At 44.3% G+C, this 21,561-nt stretch overlaps 1 protein-coding gene across 2 annotated transcripts in view; it reads right to left on the reverse strand.

Moving 5' to 3' along the window:
* The window catches only part of DYRK1A (dual specificity tyrosine phosphorylation regulated kinase 1A), a 140,504-nt gene that overhangs the window by 36,572 nt on the left and 82,371 nt on the right, over positions 1-21,561 (reverse strand). For both annotated transcript variants that reach the window (XM_039496953.1, XM_039496952.1), the window contains one exon: positions 1,912-2,111. In XM_039496953.1, coding sequence (XP_039352887.1) covers positions 1,912-2,111 — 200 coding nt within the window. The remainder of the gene's footprint in view (positions 1-1,911; positions 2,112-21,561) is intronic.

Genomic DNA, 21,561 nt, shown 5'->3' on the forward strand with positions numbered 1-21,561 from the left:
TTAGAGAGGCAAGAGCCCACCAAGGTTGAGATTTGTACCAGTGTCTGCAGGAGCTGTACCGTGGGAAGACTCAGTTTTTCCTATCTGTGAAAGACTTCTACAGCTTCTGAAGCTTTTTGCCAAGCAGGATTGCTCTCCTAAAGGGTAGAGAAGCAAGGCTGGCCTTGGCTATCTAATCAGTTGACCACTGCTTCAGCCCTCAGGGACCTCTTTACTGTTATGAAGATCACCCTGGCTCCCAAGGTGGTCCTGGTCATGAAAAACAATGCAGCTCCCAACAAGGGCAGCATTTCAGCCATCACCATCTGTTTATCTTTAGTGTTAGAGAACATGAAAAATCTGTGCTTTCACCCAAATATTACCCTAGAAGGATAAATCACATACAGGGTCCCCTGCAGGGTTCTTGAGCTAAATGCTCCTTTAAAAGCAGATTGACCTCTCTCTTAAGCAGCAGTTTTAAAAGGACTTCTGATAGGTACTATCACCCCTTTTACCACTCTTGAGGTGGCTATATCCACTGACAGTCAGATAGATCTTGGCATTTTTTCCCTCTGTTGGTGGATACAAGATCTTCACAAGCCTGCCTGCAGGCAATTTCTTAATGAAAATTCCTACTCTTGAGCCATCATGTCTTGTTTTTTCTGGGACCTATATGAACTAGGCAGGATGGGATCGCCGGATATCAGAGCACCTGGCTCTCCCATTTCCAATTTTCAGGAGCTGAGCAATCCTGGAAGGTAAGTCTGGTAAGTCCTTCCACTTGAACAGCCTGAACTTCCCTTTCCCCCTACATGCTGGAGGATCCTGCATCTCTTAGAGCTGATCCTGATCACACTCATCTTCTCTTATCTCTTCCTCTTCTTCTGTGGTCCCTTCCCTCATCTTGCTTTTACACAGAGCAACACACTTGGGAGTCCTGGTAAAGGCTCTCATGATAGTATTGCAGCACATCCAAGGTGGCTTAGACGGGGTGGGATGATTTGCACCAGGGCATAGGAGCAGCATTCCCTCCTCTTATGTTGGGCTCATTTTACTATCCTGTATGTTTTGAAGGCACAATTTAAAGACTCCCTAAATCAATAGTCAGTCAATCTGGGTGTAAGCAGGGAGCAGTTGCTAAGCCGTCCCCTTTAAGCAGGCTGTCAGCTTCCCTGCTGCTTTTAAGAAGGAGGAACTACAGAGGAATGCTCTCAGGGAGAGCAAGGGGATAATCTAGCCCTCATAGGTGGAGAGACGCTGTCATAGTCCAATGACACCAGGGAAGGTATGTCAGCCAGATAATACCCAGCTGGAGTCCTCCTACTCCCCAAGTATGCTCACATCACCTATCCAAGATAAGAGCTAATATATGAGAATACAGAACTCTGATGTGGGAGAGGAGCAGTGAAGAAGTCCAAGTGATAATATAAAATTTGTATTATTGTTTTGAAATCAAGATCTTTATAAAGTTCTGTACAATAAGTTTCCAATCCAAAGTTACCTATAAAATACTCCACTATAACAGTCTCCCTCTTTAAAAAAATTAAGCAGTCAAATTGGACTTCAATTTACTTTTTTCATGATTACCACTAGACTGATCTTTAATTGCCATAAATTCCCCTCAGATTACTTTACTTCCTTTCCTTGTCAAGAATGGTTAGAATAGAATATTTCCTTTCACAAATAAGGCAAGTATTTATTTAACTGCCAAAAGACTGTCTCTTGAAGCCTCTTACAAAGGAGCAATAGTATTTCTCAATTTGAAGAAAAAAAAATCGAAGTTTTGATCTAGATGCATTAGATGTGAACCTTGTAATTATAGATGTTTTATTTTAAAAAAAGTAACGGGTAAAGTGTCCCAAAATATTTAAATATTTAGGGAAGAAAGCATGCATCTCAAAACTGAAAAGGCTCTCTCCTGATATCACGTACCTGGTTGGTTAGAGGTTGTTGAATCTGGTCAGTGTAGGATAAGGCAGAAACCTGTTGGTCGTTTATGTTCTGCTGCCGACGATCGCTGTACTGCTGATGTGAATGGGACATCTGTCCAGCCATCTGAAGGCCAGCAGCATGGAATGAAAATGACGGTGCAAGCCGAACAGATGAAGGTTTGCATGCTGAAGTCTCTCCTCCTAGAAAAATAATTCAAGATTTTAGTGTAATGTTTACATCCTCATAGTATTTGCACCAGTTGATCTCCATTTACAATGCCATAAAATAAATAACACCAGATAAAATAATTGTAGTGGGGTGGTTACCCGCTCTTGCCCTGAGGGGTTTAAAAAGCAGTCCTGGAGAGGGCTGCAGCTCTAAAAGCTGGGCTGATTGGGGAAGCAGCGGCAGCTGGGCCACGCCCCAATCACACCACAGCTGGCCTGTATAAAGAGGCTGTGAGCCAGGAGCCCAAACAGTCTCCCTCTGCCTGTAGAGGAGGAAGAGCCTGGCTGCAGGGAGCTAGAGACAGGGTACCTGAGTAGAGCAGGGCTGGGGAAAGGCAGAGGAGCTAGGGAGCTCCAGCCTGGAAAGCCCCAGGCTGCAGCCTAGCATAAGTCCAACAGGTACTGGGGGTTGCAGAGGTCAGCCCAGGGGTAGGTAAAGGCAGCAGGTCCAAACCTAACCTTGCCAGTGATGAGTAGGCTGATACTGCAGTCTGCCCCAGGTTGTGGGGGCTAGACGATGACTGGCAGTAGCCATATAATGAGGCAAGGTGGGGATAGTGGGTGGGGGTTTCCCAGGGAGGGGAGACCCTGAGAGAAAGGGGTTACTGCCAGGGGGCAGCACCCCAGCTAACAGGGCACCAGAGTCCAGGGAGGGACACGGGGGCCAAGCGGTAGTGGATCACTGGCCTGCAGAGGGTGCTCCAGGCTGGAAATCAAGCTAGTTCCCTGAGAGACCAGCAGGAGGTGCCGCAGGAGTGAGTCTGCACGCTTACAATAATACTTTGTACATATACAGTAGCATTATTCCAGAGATCTTAAAGTGCACAAAGGTGAGTAAAAAGTATTATTACACCCCATTTTACAAATGGGAAGTTTACATTTGCAGCACAACTCTGTGGGAAAGAGTAAATTCAGAGGCAACCACAGTTGTGGAATCATGGAATACATGGAACCCAGAACTTAGGATGTGCCCTTACAGACACCTTGTCTAGGTAACAAACAGTATAAGGAGGGACCACCATCAATGCTTGGATCTCTCTCTACCATCCTCAGAGATGTAAAGGCAACCAGAAAGGATGTTTTCATTGAAAAGTAACAGGGAACTAAAAAATGCGTTAGAAAAATTGTTTACCTCTCATTTTTACAAGTAACATCTAAAATTATAATTGAAAAGAGATTAGAAGAAAATATAGTTGTCTAGTTTCTCTATTCTATGCCATGAGAGATCTTTCTGTACAATCAATTTCATCATTTCAATTCTCCTGGATTGTGAGAGTCTCTCACACAGCAGAAAAGGACAAAACAAAAATGTAAATGAACGGAAAATATTGCAGTATCACAATAAAAGAATAGACACTCAGGTGGAATTAGAACTGCTCCATATCAAGCAGAGGGGAGAAGTGAAACCAGGTTTCCTATATTCTAGGTGAGTGTTCTAACTGGGCTAAAAATTAAAAGTAGGGCCCAACCACTTCCTCCATTTTCTGAATTTAGCCATTTAAAAATACCTCAAAACAAAACATTTCAAGATGAATAAAGTGTTCCAAAATTGACTTTTTTTTTCTGATTTTTGTTTTTTGGGTCAACCTGAAAGATTTATTTTTATTTTTCAGAACTACCAACGAATCAAAAATCTATTTTTGCCCAGCTCTAGGCAGACTACTTGGAAAACAATATTTTAAAACTAAACTAGTTTTAAGCAGAAGCGCTAACACAGATGAGGTACTGGTGGATTCTGACATATTACTGCTATGTTCAACTTGTTAAAAAGCAGGTTTAATTGACAAGTTGGTTAAAATGGGTCCAGTTGCTGAAACCTCTATACCAGTTCTCCTACTGATGTTGATCTAGTGGTAATACCACAGATTTTTTTTCTCCCCTACAATTTCCTAATGTAGGCAAGTCTTCAATTCTGAACACTAGACCACAGCTCTTTCCAAGATAAGACACACAAAAAAAATCTTCATTAAAATTATTCAACAGGCTGATACCAGAAAGCTGTCTCTGTTAAAACAAATTTTCCTCATGTTGAGTTTTTGTTTTTTTGTTTTTTTTTAATTATGGGCATAGCTGCCACAATGTAGTGCTTCAAAAGTCTATGAATACGACAAAGGGAACTTTTCAAATTATGCTGACACACAACACTTGGGAAACTAGGAAATTGTTAATTTGCAGAGTCATTTAAACAATAGTTATAAAATGTCTTGGACACTGTTTAAAATAGAGGATAAATTCGGGACCCTGCGTACACTGCAACACAGACTAAATTCTGCAGCAATAACTCGTAAATTCTTTTAAAGCATTAATTTAATTCTACCACCACTTTTTATTTATTTAAATTTCTAAAATGCAATTCAAAGTCCTTTTAGAAACACATCCCAAACATTAAAATTACTAAATAATGAAAGGACTGCCCAATATCATATCCCCTGCAGTCTACCCCATCCCTGACATCAGAAAGGAGACAGAAGATGGTTTTGCAGTGCGCCCACAATGTTAAACTTGGACTCTGGCGGACCAAAGTGGGAAGCAAATTCCAAAACAAAGGCCCTCTGAGAATGCGCCCTCTCATTTATACTGACACAGCTTCAGCCTGAGTGCCTCTGATCTCAATTGTGGCTGAATATTTACTGAGAGAGAAGAGTACTGTAACCCTTAACTCTCATTCACAGACACCCTCACGCATGATTCGTAATTAAAAATACCGATAAAATATGTCAGCGATTATTTTCAAAGCTAGGAATTTTTGCTATGACCTCCAAGCAGGCCAGCTATAATTCGTAGGCCACTGTTCCCCAGATGTTGTCCAGGCGGCTTGACAAAAGACAGCTTAGTTCACCAATCTACATTTCTGGATCCTACACTCCTTGACTACAAGCTGGACGCTAGCCCTAATTCCCTGACCCCTGTTGCACAGCTCCGCCATGAAGTATGCTTACAACCCAATTTATTACCTTTTAGGCAGGGAAAACTGAAGTGCAAGAGGCAACTTCAGGGCAGGGAGATAGACACACAAAGGCTGGATGTCTTGTTGTATCAAAATGACAAATTCTGCGGCTAAAATGCCAGGTTCTATAAAACCTTGAAAAATGCCAAGTCCCATGCATCATGGAGTCCACAGAGCCCTAACTGGGTTCACTCCTCTTAAGAGCTACTGTTTCAGTACTCTTCAGAGGTCATTTCATTGGCTCACACTCTGTTCAAGGTTTTATCTTAAACAAACACTTTTTAATTTGTTCTCCACGGTTGAACAGAATTTTGTTTAAAAAATAAAGTTTACATTTGCAGCACAACTCTGGGGGAAAGAGTAAATTCAGAGGCAACCACAGCTGTGGAATCATGGAATACATGGAACCCAGAACTTAGGATGTGCCCTTACAGACACCTTGTCTAGGTAACAAAACAGTATAAGGAGGGACCACCATCAATCCTTTGATCTCTCTCTACCATCCTCAGAGAGGTAAAGGCAACCAGAAAGGATGTTTTCATTGAAAAGTAACAGGGAACAGATTGCCATCAGCTCAAACAGTCGCATTCCTGAGTGCTCTTTTAACCGACCTCGGTGAGGTCAGTCAGGGGTGCCTGGGCAGACACAGGAGTGACTCAGCCAGGTCATTCCGATCTTCCGCCGAGCACCCAGGAGATGACAATGGCTAGCAGCCGAACTACACTGTCTGCTGCCACCCTAAAGATGTAAAAGATAGATGAAGTGGATCAAAACAAGATATAGACCCGATTTGTTTTGTATTCATTTGCTTCCTCCCTCCCTCTGTCAAATCAACAGCCTGCTAAACCCAGGGTTTTGAGTTCAATCCTTGAGAGGGCCATTCTGTGTAACAGTTGTTTCTGTTTCTCCTTTATGCAAAGCCACCCCCTTTGTGGACTTTAATCCCTGTAAGCCATGTCGTCAGTCGCCCCCCTCTCCGTCAGAGCAGACAATCATTTCGCGCCTTGTTTCAGCCCAGACACCACAGCACTGGGATCCTGGAGCCCGCTCAGATCACCAAGGCAATTATGAGCACTGTAAACACCACGCACATTATCCTGCAGTATATGCAGAACCAGAACCTGCCAAAGCGAAACCAGGTGAGGAGGCGACGGCAGCACGGTGACGAAAGCGATGAGGACATAGACATGGACATAGACTTCTCACAAAGAACGGGTCCCGGCAATGTGCACATCATGGTGTTAATGGGGCAGGTTCATGCCGTGGAACGCCGATTCTGGGCCCGGGAAACAAGCACAGACTGGTGGGACTGCATAGTGTTGCGGGTCTGGGACGATTCCCAGTGGCTGCGAAACTTCTGAATGCGTAAGGGCACTTTCATGGAACTTTGTGACTTGCTTTCCCCTGCCCTGAAGCGCCAATACCAAGATGAGAGCAGCCCTCACAATTGAGAAGCGAGTGGCGATAGCCCTGTGGAAGCTTGCAATGACAGAAAACTACCGGTCAGTCGGGTATCAATTTGGAGTGGGCAAATCTACTGTGGGGGCTGCTGTGATCCAAGTAGCCAATGCAATCAAAGAGCTGCTGATATCAATGGTAGTGACTCTGGGAAACGTGCAGGTCATAGCGGATGGCTTTGCTGCAATGGGATTCTCTAACTGTGGTGGGGCGATAGACAGAACCCATATCCCTATCTTGGCACCAGAGCACCAAGCAAGCGATTACATAAACTGAAAGGGGTACTTTTCAATGCTACTGCAAGCACTAGTGGATCACAAGGGACGTTTCACCAACATCAACGTGGGATGGCCGGAAAAGGTTCATGATGTTCGCACCTTCAGGAACTCTGGTCTGTTTCAAAAGCTGCAGGAAGGGACTTTCTTCCCAGACCAGAAAATAACTGTTGGGGATGTTCAAATGCCTATAGCAGGGGTCAGCAACCTTTCGGAAGCGGTGTGCTAAGTCTTCATTTATTCACTCTAATTTAAGGTTTTGCATGCCAGTAATACAGTTTAACGTTTTTAGAAGGTCTCTTTCTATAAGTCTATAATATATAACAACTATTGTTGTATGTAAAGTAAATAAGGTTTTTAAAATGTATAAGAAGCTTCATTTACAATTAAATGAAAATCCAGAGCCCCCAGGACCAGTGGCTAGGACTCGGGCAGTGTGAGCACCACTGACAATCAGCTCGTGTGCAGCCTTCGGCATGCGTGCCATAAGTTGCCGACCCCTGGCCTATAGTTATCCTTGGGGACCCAGCCTACACCTTAATGCCATGACTCATAAAGCCATACACAGGTAGCCTGGACAGTAGTCAGGAGCTGTTCAACTATAGGCTGAGCAAGTGCAGAATGGTGGTAGAATGTGCATTTGGACATTTAAAAGCGCGCTGGTGCAATTTACTGACTTGGACAGACCTCAGCGAAAACAATATTCCCATTGTTATTACTGCTTGCTCTGCGCTCGACAATATCTCAGAGTAAGGGGGAGACATTTATGGTGGGGTGGGAGGTTGAGGAAAAATTACCTGGCCGCTGATTACGTGCAGCCAGACAGCAGGGCGGTTAGAAGAGTACAGGAGGGTGCAGTGCGCGTCAGAGAAGCTTTGAAAACCAGTTTCATGACTGGCCAGGCTATGGTGTGAAAGTTCCGTTTGTTTCTCCCTGATCAACGCCCCACCCTTGGTTCACTCTACTTCCCTGTAAGCTAGCCACCCTCCTCTCCCCCCTTCGATCACCGCTTGCAGAGGCAATAAAATCATTGTTGCTTCACATTCATGCATTCTTTATTAATTCATCACACAAATAGGGGGATAACTGCCAAGGTAGCCCAGGAGGAGGGAAGGACAAGGCCACACTGCACTTTAAAACTTAAAATCTTTAAAAAGCTTATTGAATGCCAGCCTTCTGTTGCTTGGGCAATCCTCTAGAGCAGGGGTCTCAAACATGCGGCCCGCGGGCCGCATGCGGCCCTCGGAGCTCTTCCCTGCAGCCCGCAGAGCTCCCCCAGTTACTTCCTGTCGCCGCCAAACTCCCCTCACCCCCGCCCCCCTCCCCGAGTTATTTTCTGTGCCTAAGCTCCCCGCGCGCTGCTCCCCAATGTTTGGGGCCGGGTCTCTCCCCTGGCCCCACCTGCCGCCCCCACGCGCCTCCCCCCAGTGTCTCCCGGCCCCCACTTGCTGCCCCCTCACCGCCCGGGAGCCTGCCCGGGAGCTCACGCTGACTCCACTCCTCCGCTATGCCGGCTTCCGGCATCACCTGCTGCCGCAGGGTCCTAGCGCCCCCCTGCATTAGGGTCAGGGCAGGCTGCCCTTCCTGCCCTTCTGCCCTAGTCCTGAGACTCTCCAATGCCCCGAGCCTCTCAATGCCTCAAACCCCTCACCCTCAGCCCCACAGCCCTCACCCCTGCACCCTCCTATCCCCAAACTCCGTCCCAAAGCCTGAACCCCCACCCCCTGCTGCAGCCTGGAGCCTGCACCGAGCACAGAGCCTGCACTCCAGACCCCCTCCCCCACCCAAACTCCAGCCCAGGGCCTGTACTCCAGACCCCTTCCCCCACCCAAACTCCCTCCCAGAGCCTTAGGCAGTAAATCTAAGTGCGTGTTTTGTCCTTTGAGTGAGGTGCATTACTGAGTGTATATATTTATTAAAACTGCTTGGAAATGACTTCGTCAAAAAAAAGAACACTCATGGAAGAAAAGAGTTTTCCAAGACAAATGGGAGAATTTATATTTTTTCACAGAGGTAAAAGATAAAATTCAATGCCTTATTTGTCAGCAAACAATTGCTGTTCCCAAGGAGTATAACGTGCGTCGGCACTATGACACAATGCACCGTGAAAAATATGATGCATTCACCGGAAAAATCCGAGAGGAAAAAGTTCAGCAACTTAAAGCAGCATTTGCCAAGCAAAGAAATTTATTTTCAGGGATTAACACGTCTAGCGAAGATTCAGTAAGAGCAAGTTTTGTGATAAGCGAAATGATAGCTAAATCATCGCGACCTTTTACAGAAGGCTTATTCATAAAAGAATGTCTTATGAAGGCCAGTGAAATTTTATGTCCTGATAGGAAGAAAGTTTTTGAAGGCATAAGCTTGTCTGCAAATACAGTTGCCTGCAGGATAACGGATTTAGCTGATAATGTGCAAAAACAATTGATTCAAATGGCAAAAGACTTTGAAGTATTTTCAATTGCTCTTGATGAGAGTACAGATGTATCAGATACAGCACAGTGTGCAGTGTTCATTAGAGGTGTGGACTGCAATTTGAATATAACTGAAGAATTGCTAGACTTAATGCCACTGAAGGGTACCACAACGGGACGTGACATATTTCAAGGATTGGAAGAGTGCATTGAAAAAGCTGCGCTGCCATGGAACAAACTCGTATCTTTGGCTACGGACGGTGCGTCATCAATGTGCTCTGAAAACATAGGTGTGGTTGGATTATTGAAGACCAAACTGAACAGCCTCAATATACCAGGAATTAGCTTCACCAGTATACATTGTATTTTGCACCAAGAAGCCCTGTGTAGTAAAAGTCTACAAATGAAAGAAGTTATGGATGTAGTTGTTAAAACTGTTAATTTTATACGTGCACGAGGGCTGAATCACAGACAGTTCACTTCTTTTCTAGCAAGTATGGACAGTGAATATGGGGAACTTCTGTATCACACTCAAGTTAGATGGCTGAGTCGTGGAAATGTTTTGAAGCGTTTTTTTGCACTTAAAGAGGAGATTGATTCCTTCATGAAAATGAAAAACAAGGAGGTTCCACAGCTTGCTGATTCCACTTTTATCTGCAACCTTGCTTTTCTAACAGATGTAACTGATCACCTGAATGCACTGAACTTGAAACTTCAGAGTAGAAAACAGGTGATAACACAGATGTATGACAGCATTAAGTCATTCAAAGTCAAGCTTACTTTATGGGGGAAACAGCTGGCAATTTGGTCCATTTCTTAACTCTGAATTCCTTAGGAAAAGTTGAACCCAAATCCTTGAAAGAATATGCAGAGATCATTTCTAACTTACACAAACAGTTTGATGTGCGGTTTAAAGATTTCAAGGCACTTGAACCACATTTTCAACTTTTTTCCACACCATTTGCTGTTGAAATTGACAATGTTGCAGAGGAAATGCAGATGGAGTTAGTGGAGCTTCAGTGTGACACGATTTTGAAGCAGAAGTATACAGATGTTGGAATTCCAGAATTCTACAGATTTCTTTCACAAGAAAGATTTTCCATGTTATTCTCTGCTTCTGCAAGGATAATGGCAATGTTTGGAAGTACATATATATGTGAACAGTTTTTCTCTTCCATGAAGATTAACAAATCTGTGTTAAGGTCAAGGCTCACTGATGAACATTTGCAAGCAACACTGAGATTGGTTTCGTCTCAGGATATCAAACCTAATATTGATGCTCTGGTTGATGCAAAACGCTGCCAGCTAAGTGGCCAAAAATGAAATGACTGTCAAAATTAGCACTGACGTTTCACATTACAGTTAAAGAAGTTAATAAAAAAGTTAATAAATTGACTTTTAATAGCATACTATATTTTAATACTATACTACTATATTACTCTTCTTTTTTTTTTCTGCCTACCTCCAGGCGCTTCCCGCCACCAAGCCACCAAACAGCTGTTGGTGGCGCTTAGCACTTTCCAGGAGGGAGGGGGGAGGAGCGGGGAGCCGCGCGCTTAGGGGAGGAGGTGGAGAAGAGACAGGGCAGGGGCGGGGCCTCATGAAAGGGGTGGATTGGGGGTGGGGCCAGGGGCAGCAAGGGGGCATGTCAGTGATGCGGCCCTCAGGCCAATGCACTAGTCCTCATGCGGCCCTCGGGGTCATTTGAGTTTGAGACCCCTGCTCTAGAGTGGAGTGGCTGGGTGGCCGGAGGCCCCCACACTGCGTTTTTGGGCATCTGGGTGAGGAGGCTATGGAACTTGGGGAGGAGGGCTGTTGGTTACACAGGGGCTGTAGCAGCGGTCTGTGCTCCTGCTGCCTTTCCTGCAGCTCAACCATACGCTAGAGCATATGAGTTTGATCATCCAGCAGTCTGAGCATCGACTCTTGTCTTCTGTCAGCAAGCTGACGCCACCTATCATCTTCAGCCCACCACTTCTCCTCACGTTCATATTGTGCTTTCCTGCACTCTGACACTGTCTGCCTCCACTCATTTTGCTGTGCTCTGTCAGTCTGGGAGAATAGCAGGAGCTCAGAGAACATTTCATCCCGACTGCATTTTTTCCCCGCATTCTAATCTTCACTAGCCTCTGTGAAGGAGAAACATTTGTAGCTGGTGGAGGAAAGGGGAGAGTGGCTAAAAAGACATTTTAGAGAAAAATGAGTACACTCTTTCACATTAAACCTTGCTGTTCACATTACACAGCACATGTGCTTTCGTTAAAAGGTCGCATTTTGCCTCTTGTATTGAGGGCCTGCCGGTTTGGTATAAGAGATCACTCACGCTTCACCCCTCCCCGCACCACGTAGCTAACAGCGGGGAACATTTCTGTTCAGCCACAGGCAAACAGCTCAGCAGGAACGGGCACCTCTGAATGTCCACTTAATAAAACCACCCTATTTCAACCAAGTGACCATGAATGATATCACTCTCCTGAGGATAGCAAAGAGAGATAAAGAACGGATGTTGTTTGAATGCTAGCAACATACGCTGCCATGCTTTGTTATGCAATGATTCCTGATTACATGCTACTGGCCTGGTGTGGTAAAGTGTCCTACCATGGCGGATGGAATAAGGCCACCCTCCCCAGAAACATTTTGCAAAGGCTTTGGGAGTACATCCAGGAGAACTTTATGAAGATGTCCCTGGAGAATTTCCGCTCCATCCCCCGACACATTAACAAACTTCTCCAGTAACTGTACTGGCCACGAATGCCAGGGCAAATTAATCATTAAACAAGCTTGCTTTTAAACCATGTGTAATATTTACAAACGGTACACTCACCAGAGGTCCCTTCTCCGCCTTCAGGGTCCAGGAGCACACCTTGGGTGGGTTCGGGGGTTACTGACTCCAGGTCCAGCTTGAAAAACATATCTTGGCTGTTGGGGAAACCGGTTTCTCCACTTCCTTGCTGTGAGCCATCTTCCTCATTCCCAAAACCCGCTTCCCTGTAGCATGATTCTCCATTGACGGAATCAAAGCAGAGGGTTGGGGTAGTGGTGGCTGCACCCCCTAGCATGGCATGCAGCTCATCATAGAAGCGGCATGTTCGGGGCTCTCATCCGGAGCGGCCGTTTGCTTCTCTGGTTTTTACGTAGGCTTGCCTTAGCTCCTTAATTTTCACGTGGCACTGCTGTGCGTCCCTGTTATGGCCTCTGTCCTTCGTGCCCTTTGAGACTTTTTCTAATGTTTTGGTATTTTGTTTACTGGAACGGAGTTCAGTTAGCACGGATTCATCTCCCCATATGGTGAGCAAATCCCGTACCTCTCGTTCGGTTCATGCTAGAGCTCTTTTGCGATCCTGGGACTCCATCATGGTCACCTCTGCTAATAAGATCTGCAGTCACCTGCATCTTGCCACACTGTCCAAACAGGAAATGAGATTCAAAAGTTCGTGGGCCTTTTCCTGTCTACCTGTCCAGTGCATCTGAGTTGAGAGCGCTGTCCAGAGCGGTCACAATGAAGCACTCTGGGATAGCTCCCGGAGGCCAATAACGTCGAATTGTGTCCACACTACCCCAAATTCAACCCAGCAAGGCCGATTTCAGCGCTAATCCCCTCATCAGAGGTGGAGTAAAGAAATCGATTTAAGGAGCCCTTTAAGTCAGAAAAAAGGGCTTCATCGTGTGGACGGGTCCAGGCTTAAATCGAGGTAACGCTGATAAATTCAATCTAAAATTGTAGTGTAGACCAGGCCTAAGATTGCCAGCACCAATGTTTCTTGTGGAATCAGGGACTTGATGACACCAGCAAGAAAACCTTGCCCATTTCACCAGGTGAGCACCTCACAGAGGCTTTCTACTGTTCACTAAAATATTCTGGATGGGTAAAAAGCATGAATGCTCTACTTCCAATATCCATCCAGCAACCCAACTCTGAGACGAAGTTTAATTCAGATCTGGGTACAGAATCTTCCCTTCATCTTGCACCAGCAGATCCGGAAGCAGAGGCAAAATCCTTGGTTGACAGATTGACAGGTTCAGGCTGCTTGGGAACCAAAACTGCATCAACCACAACAAAGCCATACGTATAGTTTGGCCAAATCCTCTCTCGTCTTGCAGAGCACTCTGGAAATCAATGGAACTAGCAACTACGTATACACCAAACCATTAGACTAAAAAGGCATCAGACAAGGATCCTGGGCTCATGTTCCCCATTGCAGCACACCTAGAAGGTTAAACAAAACCAGGCTCCAGTGGATCTAGAGGTAAAATAACTTCCAGAGAAGACCAGAATGCCACATCAGTAGTCTCCACCCACTTAAACTAAGGAGTATCTCACTCAAGCTTCATTATAGAGGACAGCTGCAGTAATAACACAGACATACTGGCTTCTCCGATGGCAAAGTTCCATTCTATTTAGGGCTTTATATGTTAAATAACAAATACAACATGGAAGCCAAAAGGAAACTAGGCGATTGAGCAGCAGTGATGCTGTATGTACACTTATTGTGAAGAACCATTTAATAGGTAGGCAACTGTACGCATTCTGTATCAACTTCAGCTTCTGGAATGTTTCAGGTTGGAGTCAGCCCAAATTAACTAGGCTATTCACCAGCTGGAACAATTCCACATACAAATTTTGCACATTTTTGTGCTTGGTTCCATAGATCAACTCCACCGTGCAAACCTTTTCCATGAGAGGCCAGCACATCAACGTCAAACACTCAGAATTTTAAGAACTGGAATACAAGGCCTACTGAAAAATCTGGAAACCAATTGTTCCTATCTTTACCAATTCCTGCTGTCACTGGGATGAAGACAGAGAGAAACCGAGAAAGTCAGGCTTCTGCTGATGAATAAGGTCATCCATCAACAAAAACAAACACCATTCAAGATCTGATCCTTGAAACCTGACCTGGCCTGCACCACAGACCTGGTTCAATGCCACTTCCAACGCTACCCTAGTACAGCCAATCCTTATGTAGTAATTACAATATATTGAAAGCCAAGAAAGATCCAATAATGAGTTAGAACAGGGGTAGGCAACCTATGGCATGAGTGCCGAAGGCGGCACACAAGCTGATTTTCAGTGGCACTCACACTCCCCGGGTCCTGGCCACCGGTCTGGGGGGCTCTGCATTTTAATTTAATTGTAAATGAAGCTTCTTAAACATTTTAAAAACCTTATTTACTTTACATACAACAATAGTGTAGTTATATATTATAGACTTATAGAAAGAGACCTTCTACAAACATTAAAATGTATTGCTGGCACACAAAACCTTAAATTAGAGTGAATAAATGAAGACTCGGCACACCACTTCTGAAAGGTTGCCGACCCCTGAGTTAGAAAGAATAAATAAGTAGGCAGAATAGCTGTCCTAATCCCTCCAACCTCAGATGCAGGGGAAAATGCACTGCAGAAACACTAACATTTGACCGCACCTATCTGATAGGTGAGGCAAAGGGCAAAAATAAAAAAAATCTAGGCCTCTTGGTGGTCTGGATTCTTCAGATGAAAATCCTGGAAATTTCCTGGAGGAACATAATGGATCTGCTGGCCAGCAATGTTCTGGAACCTCAAGGGTCATCACACTCAGCAACTTCAACTTCCATACAAGTAGCACCAGTATTAGTGTGCGATCTTTTAGTTTACAGAGGAACCACTGGATGCTTTCAGATCATTTCCAGCTCTCACACTTAGCCAAATACACTCGGGACCCAATTTCCAGTATGAGAGAAACCACAAACATTCTACTCTTTGGGCCAGCCACTGCCACATCCTAATGAAAATCAGGGCCTTTCCTTCATCTTACTAGGGAAGCAATCAAGGCTGGTTCATCCTTGAAAATATTTGATTATTCAATTTTCAACTCATTCTGGGACAACAAGCCAACCACCTACAAAGTAAGGTTCCCAATAAGTACCATGACTTGACGACCATTACAGTTGACACTTTGGTCCCTAGCCATCATAGATCATCATAGCTCAGACGAACTGCAGAGGAAGAAATGTATAGGCAGAGGATTACAATGAAAGTAGTACAAAATGGGATCTTAATTCATATGCCAATAGCACGAAAAACTATTCACAGGGCTACATCACCACAGTAAAGAAACAAAAACATTCTTCTTTTCCACTATCACAGCACCAAAATCATGGCCAATGTAGCTATTCAACACAGCAAACGAAGCCAGAATGCAATCCAGAGTTGGACCCAGCATTCGAATTACAGCAGAGCTCACATTCTTTGCTGACTAGATTGATTGAACAGGAATGGAGCTAAATGAGGCAGAAAAATTTAAAACTTGGAGACTTTAAGGCCAGAAGGGACCATCATGATCATCTACTCTGTCCTCTTGCATAATCGCACATTAGAGAACCAACGCCTGTAAAAGATACATAACCTCTGCCTGAGTCACTGAAGTCCTCAAATCTTGATTTATACACTTCAAGTTACAGAGAATCCAACATTTACTCTAATTCAAGCCAAGTGAGCAATGCCCCATGCGCAGAGGAAAGTGAAAAAACACCAGGGACTCTGCCAATCTCTTCCTGACCCCAATATGTCAGTCAATTAGACCATAAGCATATGGGCAAGACCCTCCAGCCAGACAAGTGAGAGAGAATTCTCTGAAGTAATTCAGAACCCTCCCCCGCCCCCATCTACTGTCCCATCTCCTACCATTGGAGATATTTGCCAACAGCAGTCACAGATGGGCCATATACATGGTAGGCAAGCACACCATCCTTTTCATAAACTTATCAAGCTCAGCCTTGAAACAAGTTAGGATTTTAGCCCCAGCTACTTCCTTTAGAAGGCTGTTCCAGAACTTGACTCCTTGGATGGTTAGATGCCTGCATCTCATTTCAAGCCTAAAAACTTACTGATGGCCAGTTTATATCCATTTGTTTTTGTGACAATAATGGCACTTAACTTAAATAACTCCTCTCCTTCTCTGGTGTATCTCTCTCTGATTTATTTATAGAGAGCAATCATATCCCCTCCTCAGCCTTCTTTTAGTTAGGCTGAACAAGCCAAGCTCTTTAATTCTTCTCCATTCCTCTGATCATCCTAGTAGCCCTGCTCTGCACCTGTTCAATTTGGCATTCATTTTTCTTAAAGAAGGGAGACCAGAATTGCACACAGTATTCCAGATAAGTTGTCACCAGTGCTTGTATAATGGTAATAACTAAGGCTAAGATTTTTGTCATGGATATTTTTAGTAAGAGTCAGGGACAGGTCACGGGCTTCCATGAATTTTTCTTTATTACCCGTGACCTGTCCCTGACTTTTACTAAAGATATCCATGATAAAATGGGAAGGGACTGGGCAGCTGCGGGGTGGCTGGGAGCTCTGGGGCTCCCACCACCTGTGGGGGCTCAGAGCTCCAGGGTCCCCCTGCCATCAGTGGCAGAGGGAAGCTGCAGGGTCCCCCTCCCCTCTCCCCAGCAACAAAGAGCACTATAGGAATTCCCTGTCCTCCGCAGCAGCCGGGAGATGCAGGGTACCCAGCAGCCTGTAGCGGCTGGGAGCTGCACAGTACCTCTGCTTCCCATGGCGGCTGAGAGCTTGGTTGCCTACTGCCTCAGGCGGCAGGACCCTGCAGCTCCCAGTCGCCAATGCTGAAGTCACGGAGGTCTTTGGAAGTCGTGGATTCCATGACTTCTGCAACCTCCATGCCAAAACTGTAGCCTTAGAAATAACACTTCCCTAACTCTACTGGAAATACCTCAAGTTATGCATCCTAGGACTGCATTAGCCTTTTTCACGGCCGCATCACATAGGCAGGTCATAGTCATCCCATGATCAACCAATACACCCAGGTCTCTCGTTGTCCTCTGTTGCTTCCAACTGACCTGTCCCCAGCTTATAGCAAAAATTCTTGTTGTAAGTCTGTAAGTGCTTGACCTTGCACTCTGCGCTATTAAATTTCATCCAATTTCTATTATGTCAGTTTTCAGGGTCAAAATTTTTCTGTATGATATTCCAATCCTCCTCTATATTGGCAATACCTCCCAACTTTGTGTCATCTGCAAATTTTATTAGCGCACACCCACTTTTTGTGCCCAGGCCATGAAAGAAAATGTTAAATAAGATTGATCCCATGATCGATCCTTGAGAAATTGCGCTAGTAACCTCTCTCCAGCCTGATAGTTCTCCTTTCAGTATGACCCATTGCAGTCTCTCATTTAAATCAGTTCCTTACTAATCTTTCAATTCTCGTATTAATCCCAACTAATAATTTCCCATGTGGAACTGTATCAAATGCTTTACTGAAATCCATGTAGATTAGTTCTAATTGACCAAACTACATTACCCATTCCCATAGTTTGGCTCCATTGCACTGGTGAATCTCAAGAAACTCTGAAAAAGATCTGAGCTACCATATGGGAATCACTTTAGTAATTGTGCTGGCTAGGAAAAGCACCTAATGGAAACTATCAATGCCTTCCACTCCCTTAAAAGAACCATTGCAGCCTTGTTTTAGAGAATCTCCCTGAAAAACTAACTTCACCTAATCCTCAGTAATTCAATACTTGATCCAGAAGACCATTCCAACTATGACCTTTTCTTCAACCTCAGACTCTCAGGCAAAAATCTGTGAGGAAGTGGCATGTGCTAACATCCTGGATCCCTCTCAACTGGGCTTCAGACAAGGACATAGTATATGTGGTACCACTGAAAGCCCCTGTCTTCATGGTTATGGCTCTATATCCATAATTTGCATTATTAGATAGTGGACAAGGCATAGGCAGCACAGCACATCAACAACTCAAATCATTTCTTTTCAGGACCCATAGTGGTAACTGTAATGCTCATCTAAACCATCATTTACCTTTTTCTGCAAAAGGTAAACTAGATCAATTAAATATAGTGAGAGTGTAAGCTCTTCTCCCAATGACATGAGGCTTGCCAGCAAATCTCATTTATATTGAAGGAACACCAGCTCAAATACCTCTGCTGATATTAACTGTGATAATATGTCACTGGTTCAGAGAGACGGTCTCAGCTACATCCTAAACCTTTCAAGGCTTATAAATCAAAAAACAGCAGCAGTTCACTGAAAGCCAATGCTGCTGCTTTTTCTAGAAACTACCTGGGACACTTTCCTTTCTTTGAAAATATGCATCCAGTTTGACAAAGTTGGGCCTCTGTTGTTTTTCTGCCTTATCACTGAGCCTGGATGATCTGATACTGTCAGTGATAAAAAAGGCTGTTTTTCATCTCCATCTTTCTAGCAAACTTTGCTCTTTCCTCCCATAAGAGAACTTGAATATGGTAATCTGAGCATGTTACCTCCAGAGTGGATTACTGTAATTTGCTGTATCTAAAATGATGTAAAAATAATGGACAGGCTCCAGCTGATAGAGGCCACCCATCTCTTTATAAGTTAAGACACTCTGAGCGCATCATTCCCATTCCTCTGGTCCCTCAACTCTCCCCCAGTCTTCTACTGTCAGTTCAAGGCCTTGGTCCTGATCTTTGAGGCCAATAATAGATCAGATCCTAGCTACTTTGTAGATGCTCTTGAATTCCTCAAACTGCCATCCAAGATGCATTTCTCAGGGACAACAGAGATTATAATGCTCAGAGCAAAACATGCAAGTCAAAAGACAAGGCAGCTTCAGTCTAGGGCAGTGTTTCCCAAACTTGGGACGCCGCTTGTGTAGGGGAAGCCCCTGGCGGGCTTGGACCAGTTTGTTTACCTGCCACTTCCGCAGGTTCAGCCGATCACGGCTCCCACTGGCCGCGGTTCACTGCTCCAGGCCAATGGGAGCTGCGGGAAGTAGCAGCCAGTACGTCCCTCGGCCCGTGCGACTTCCAGCAGCTCCCATTGGCCTGGAGCAGCAAACCGCGGCCAGTGGGAACCGCGATCGGCCGGACCTGCGGACGGGGCAGGTAAACAAACCAGCCCAGCCCACCAGGGGCTTCCCCTACACAAGCAGCATCCCAAGTTTGGGAAACACTGGTCTAGGGGATCCAGATGTGGAATGAACTTTCAGAGAAGATGATAATGATCCAGAGCTTCACCACTTTTACGTCATCATGCATCATAACCCTCCTGATTATGCTTTTCCATCAAAATAAGAATTACATTTATAACTACATCACCCCACAAATACAAGAAAAAAGAAAATAACGAGAGAAAAGAAAGAACATTAGACAAGACAATCAGATACCTCCCTATGCCAATCTAAGTAATTTGAGAGGTCCTGAGATTTTACAGTGGACCAATATAAAAACCCTAAAACAGATTCCTCTAATTTGTTCTGGTCTGCCTTGGGATGCATGAGGGGCTATGGCCTCAAACAATTGCATCATGGTACAAGTTCTCCACACTCAATGTTTTAAATTTGCACTTAATTTAATGTCTGAGTGGCTCCAAATCTATTCTGAGAATGAACTAAATTTTCTTCTCTTATCCAGAGAATGGTGCACTACTAAAGGTCTGGGATCAGAGAAGCCTGAGCCTTTGGGGAAATCCCTCCATCTCAACAAAACCTGACCACATCTCTTTCCCCACTTATGGCAGCAGTACTTTAAGGGTCTGCACCAATTCTGGAAGGTGAAAACCGCTGGTGGCTGAAGCACCATAAGAAAAATATGAGTTGGGATTTCTTTATAGGTTGTGAGGTAGCTTTGCCAGGTGACTGTACTTATAATTTAAACAGATGTCCATTAATGTTCTTTTCCCCCACTTTCTGGCCACTTACAATAGAACCTCGAGTTACAAACACCAGAGTTACAACCAGTCAACCACCCACCTCACTTGGAACTAGAAGTTCGCAATCAGGCAGCAGCAGAACAAAAATAAAAACAAAAATGCAAATATAGTACAGTACTGTGTTAAATGTAAACTACTGCAAAGATAAAGGGAAAGTTAAAAGATTTGACAAGGTAAGGAAACTGTTTCTGTGGTTGTTGCATTTAAATTAAGGTGGTTAAAAGCAGCATTTTTCTTCTGCATAGTAAAGTTTCAAAGCTGTATTAAGTCATTGTTCAGTTGTAAACTTCTGAAAGAACAAGCATAACGTTTTGTTCAGAGTTACAATCTCCATTCCCAAAGTGTTTGTAACTCTGAGGTTCTACTGTATATCTTCCCAAGGAAGACTATTAGAAAATTACTTCGTTCAAAGAAAACTGAAGTTCTCCTTTACATTTCTAGTTCTCTTATATCATGGAGGCCTTTGGTTGCATGTTTCACGCATCCAACAACTAGATCGGCACAGATTGCCATTGTTGTTAATTATACACTAGTGCCTTCTGGCCCTGAAGAGCCATGTTCTTCTTTAGTCTGTGACACAAGAAGAACTGAACTGCCTTTCCTTAAGCCTTTGAGTATTTCACTGTAAACAGAACTGAACACCTCACCTAAAATTCTCATGTCTGCATAACTTTCGATAGTAGGAAATCTTTCTGGGTTGTTGAGTGCTTCAGTTTTCTTCCCGAGAGTTCAGTAAACCAAAGTTTTATATACTTAAGCACTTCCCAACATTTTTGTCACACAATTCTGAATGTTCTGAAAAATCTGGGCCTGGGAACCCCAAATTAGTGAACACTTAACCATAATCCCTGTATCTCTGTTCCTCGTTTGTAAAATTGAGATTCCTTACCTCACAGGAGTGATATGAATATAAATTCATAGTTTGTAAGGCACTCAGATACTCTGGTGATGGGTGCTTTTAAAAAAAGAGGAAATTATTAACTCTTTATTCAGAGCAAGTTATGAAGAGTGTAGTAAATAAGGCATGGGGCCATCCAGTGAATGAGGAAGATAAAAAGAAATGTTGAATAGCTGCCAGTTAAGTGATCGCTGTCCTTCCTGTGCACCGAGCACTGTGTGATATAGGAGGTCAGACTAGATAATTACAGTAGTCCCTTCTGACCTTGAAATTTATGAAAAAGGCAACAAAGAATCCTGTGGCACCTTATAGACTAACAGACGTTCTGCAGCATGAGCTTTCGTGGGTGAATACCCACTTCTTCAGATCTGAGACAATATAGTGTAATGTTTAAGAAAAGTTTTGTAAATACGTTCCAATAGTTCATGGATTAGGGCCCCAATTTTATGAGGTTCCAAGGGCTTCTGTATAGATTACTTAGGTTGATCTTTCTATCTACCCAATGGAACTCCGTACTCAGCCTAGAATAGGGCTTCTCAAACCGGGGGGTCGAGACCCCTCAGGGGGTCGTGAGGTTATTACCTGGGGGATCACGAGCTGTCAGCCTCCACCACAAACCCCGCTTTGCCTCCAGCACTTATAATGGTGTTAAATATATTTTAAAAAGTGTTTTTAATTTATTGGGGGGGTTGCATTCAGAGGATTGCTATATGAAAGGG

The sequence above is a fragment of the Mauremys reevesii genome, linkage group 1, assembly GCF_016161935.1.
Source record: "Mauremys reevesii isolate NIE-2019 linkage group 1, ASM1616193v1, whole genome shotgun sequence".
Classification (NCBI taxonomy): Eukaryota; Metazoa; Chordata; order Testudines; family Geoemydidae; genus Mauremys; species Mauremys reevesii.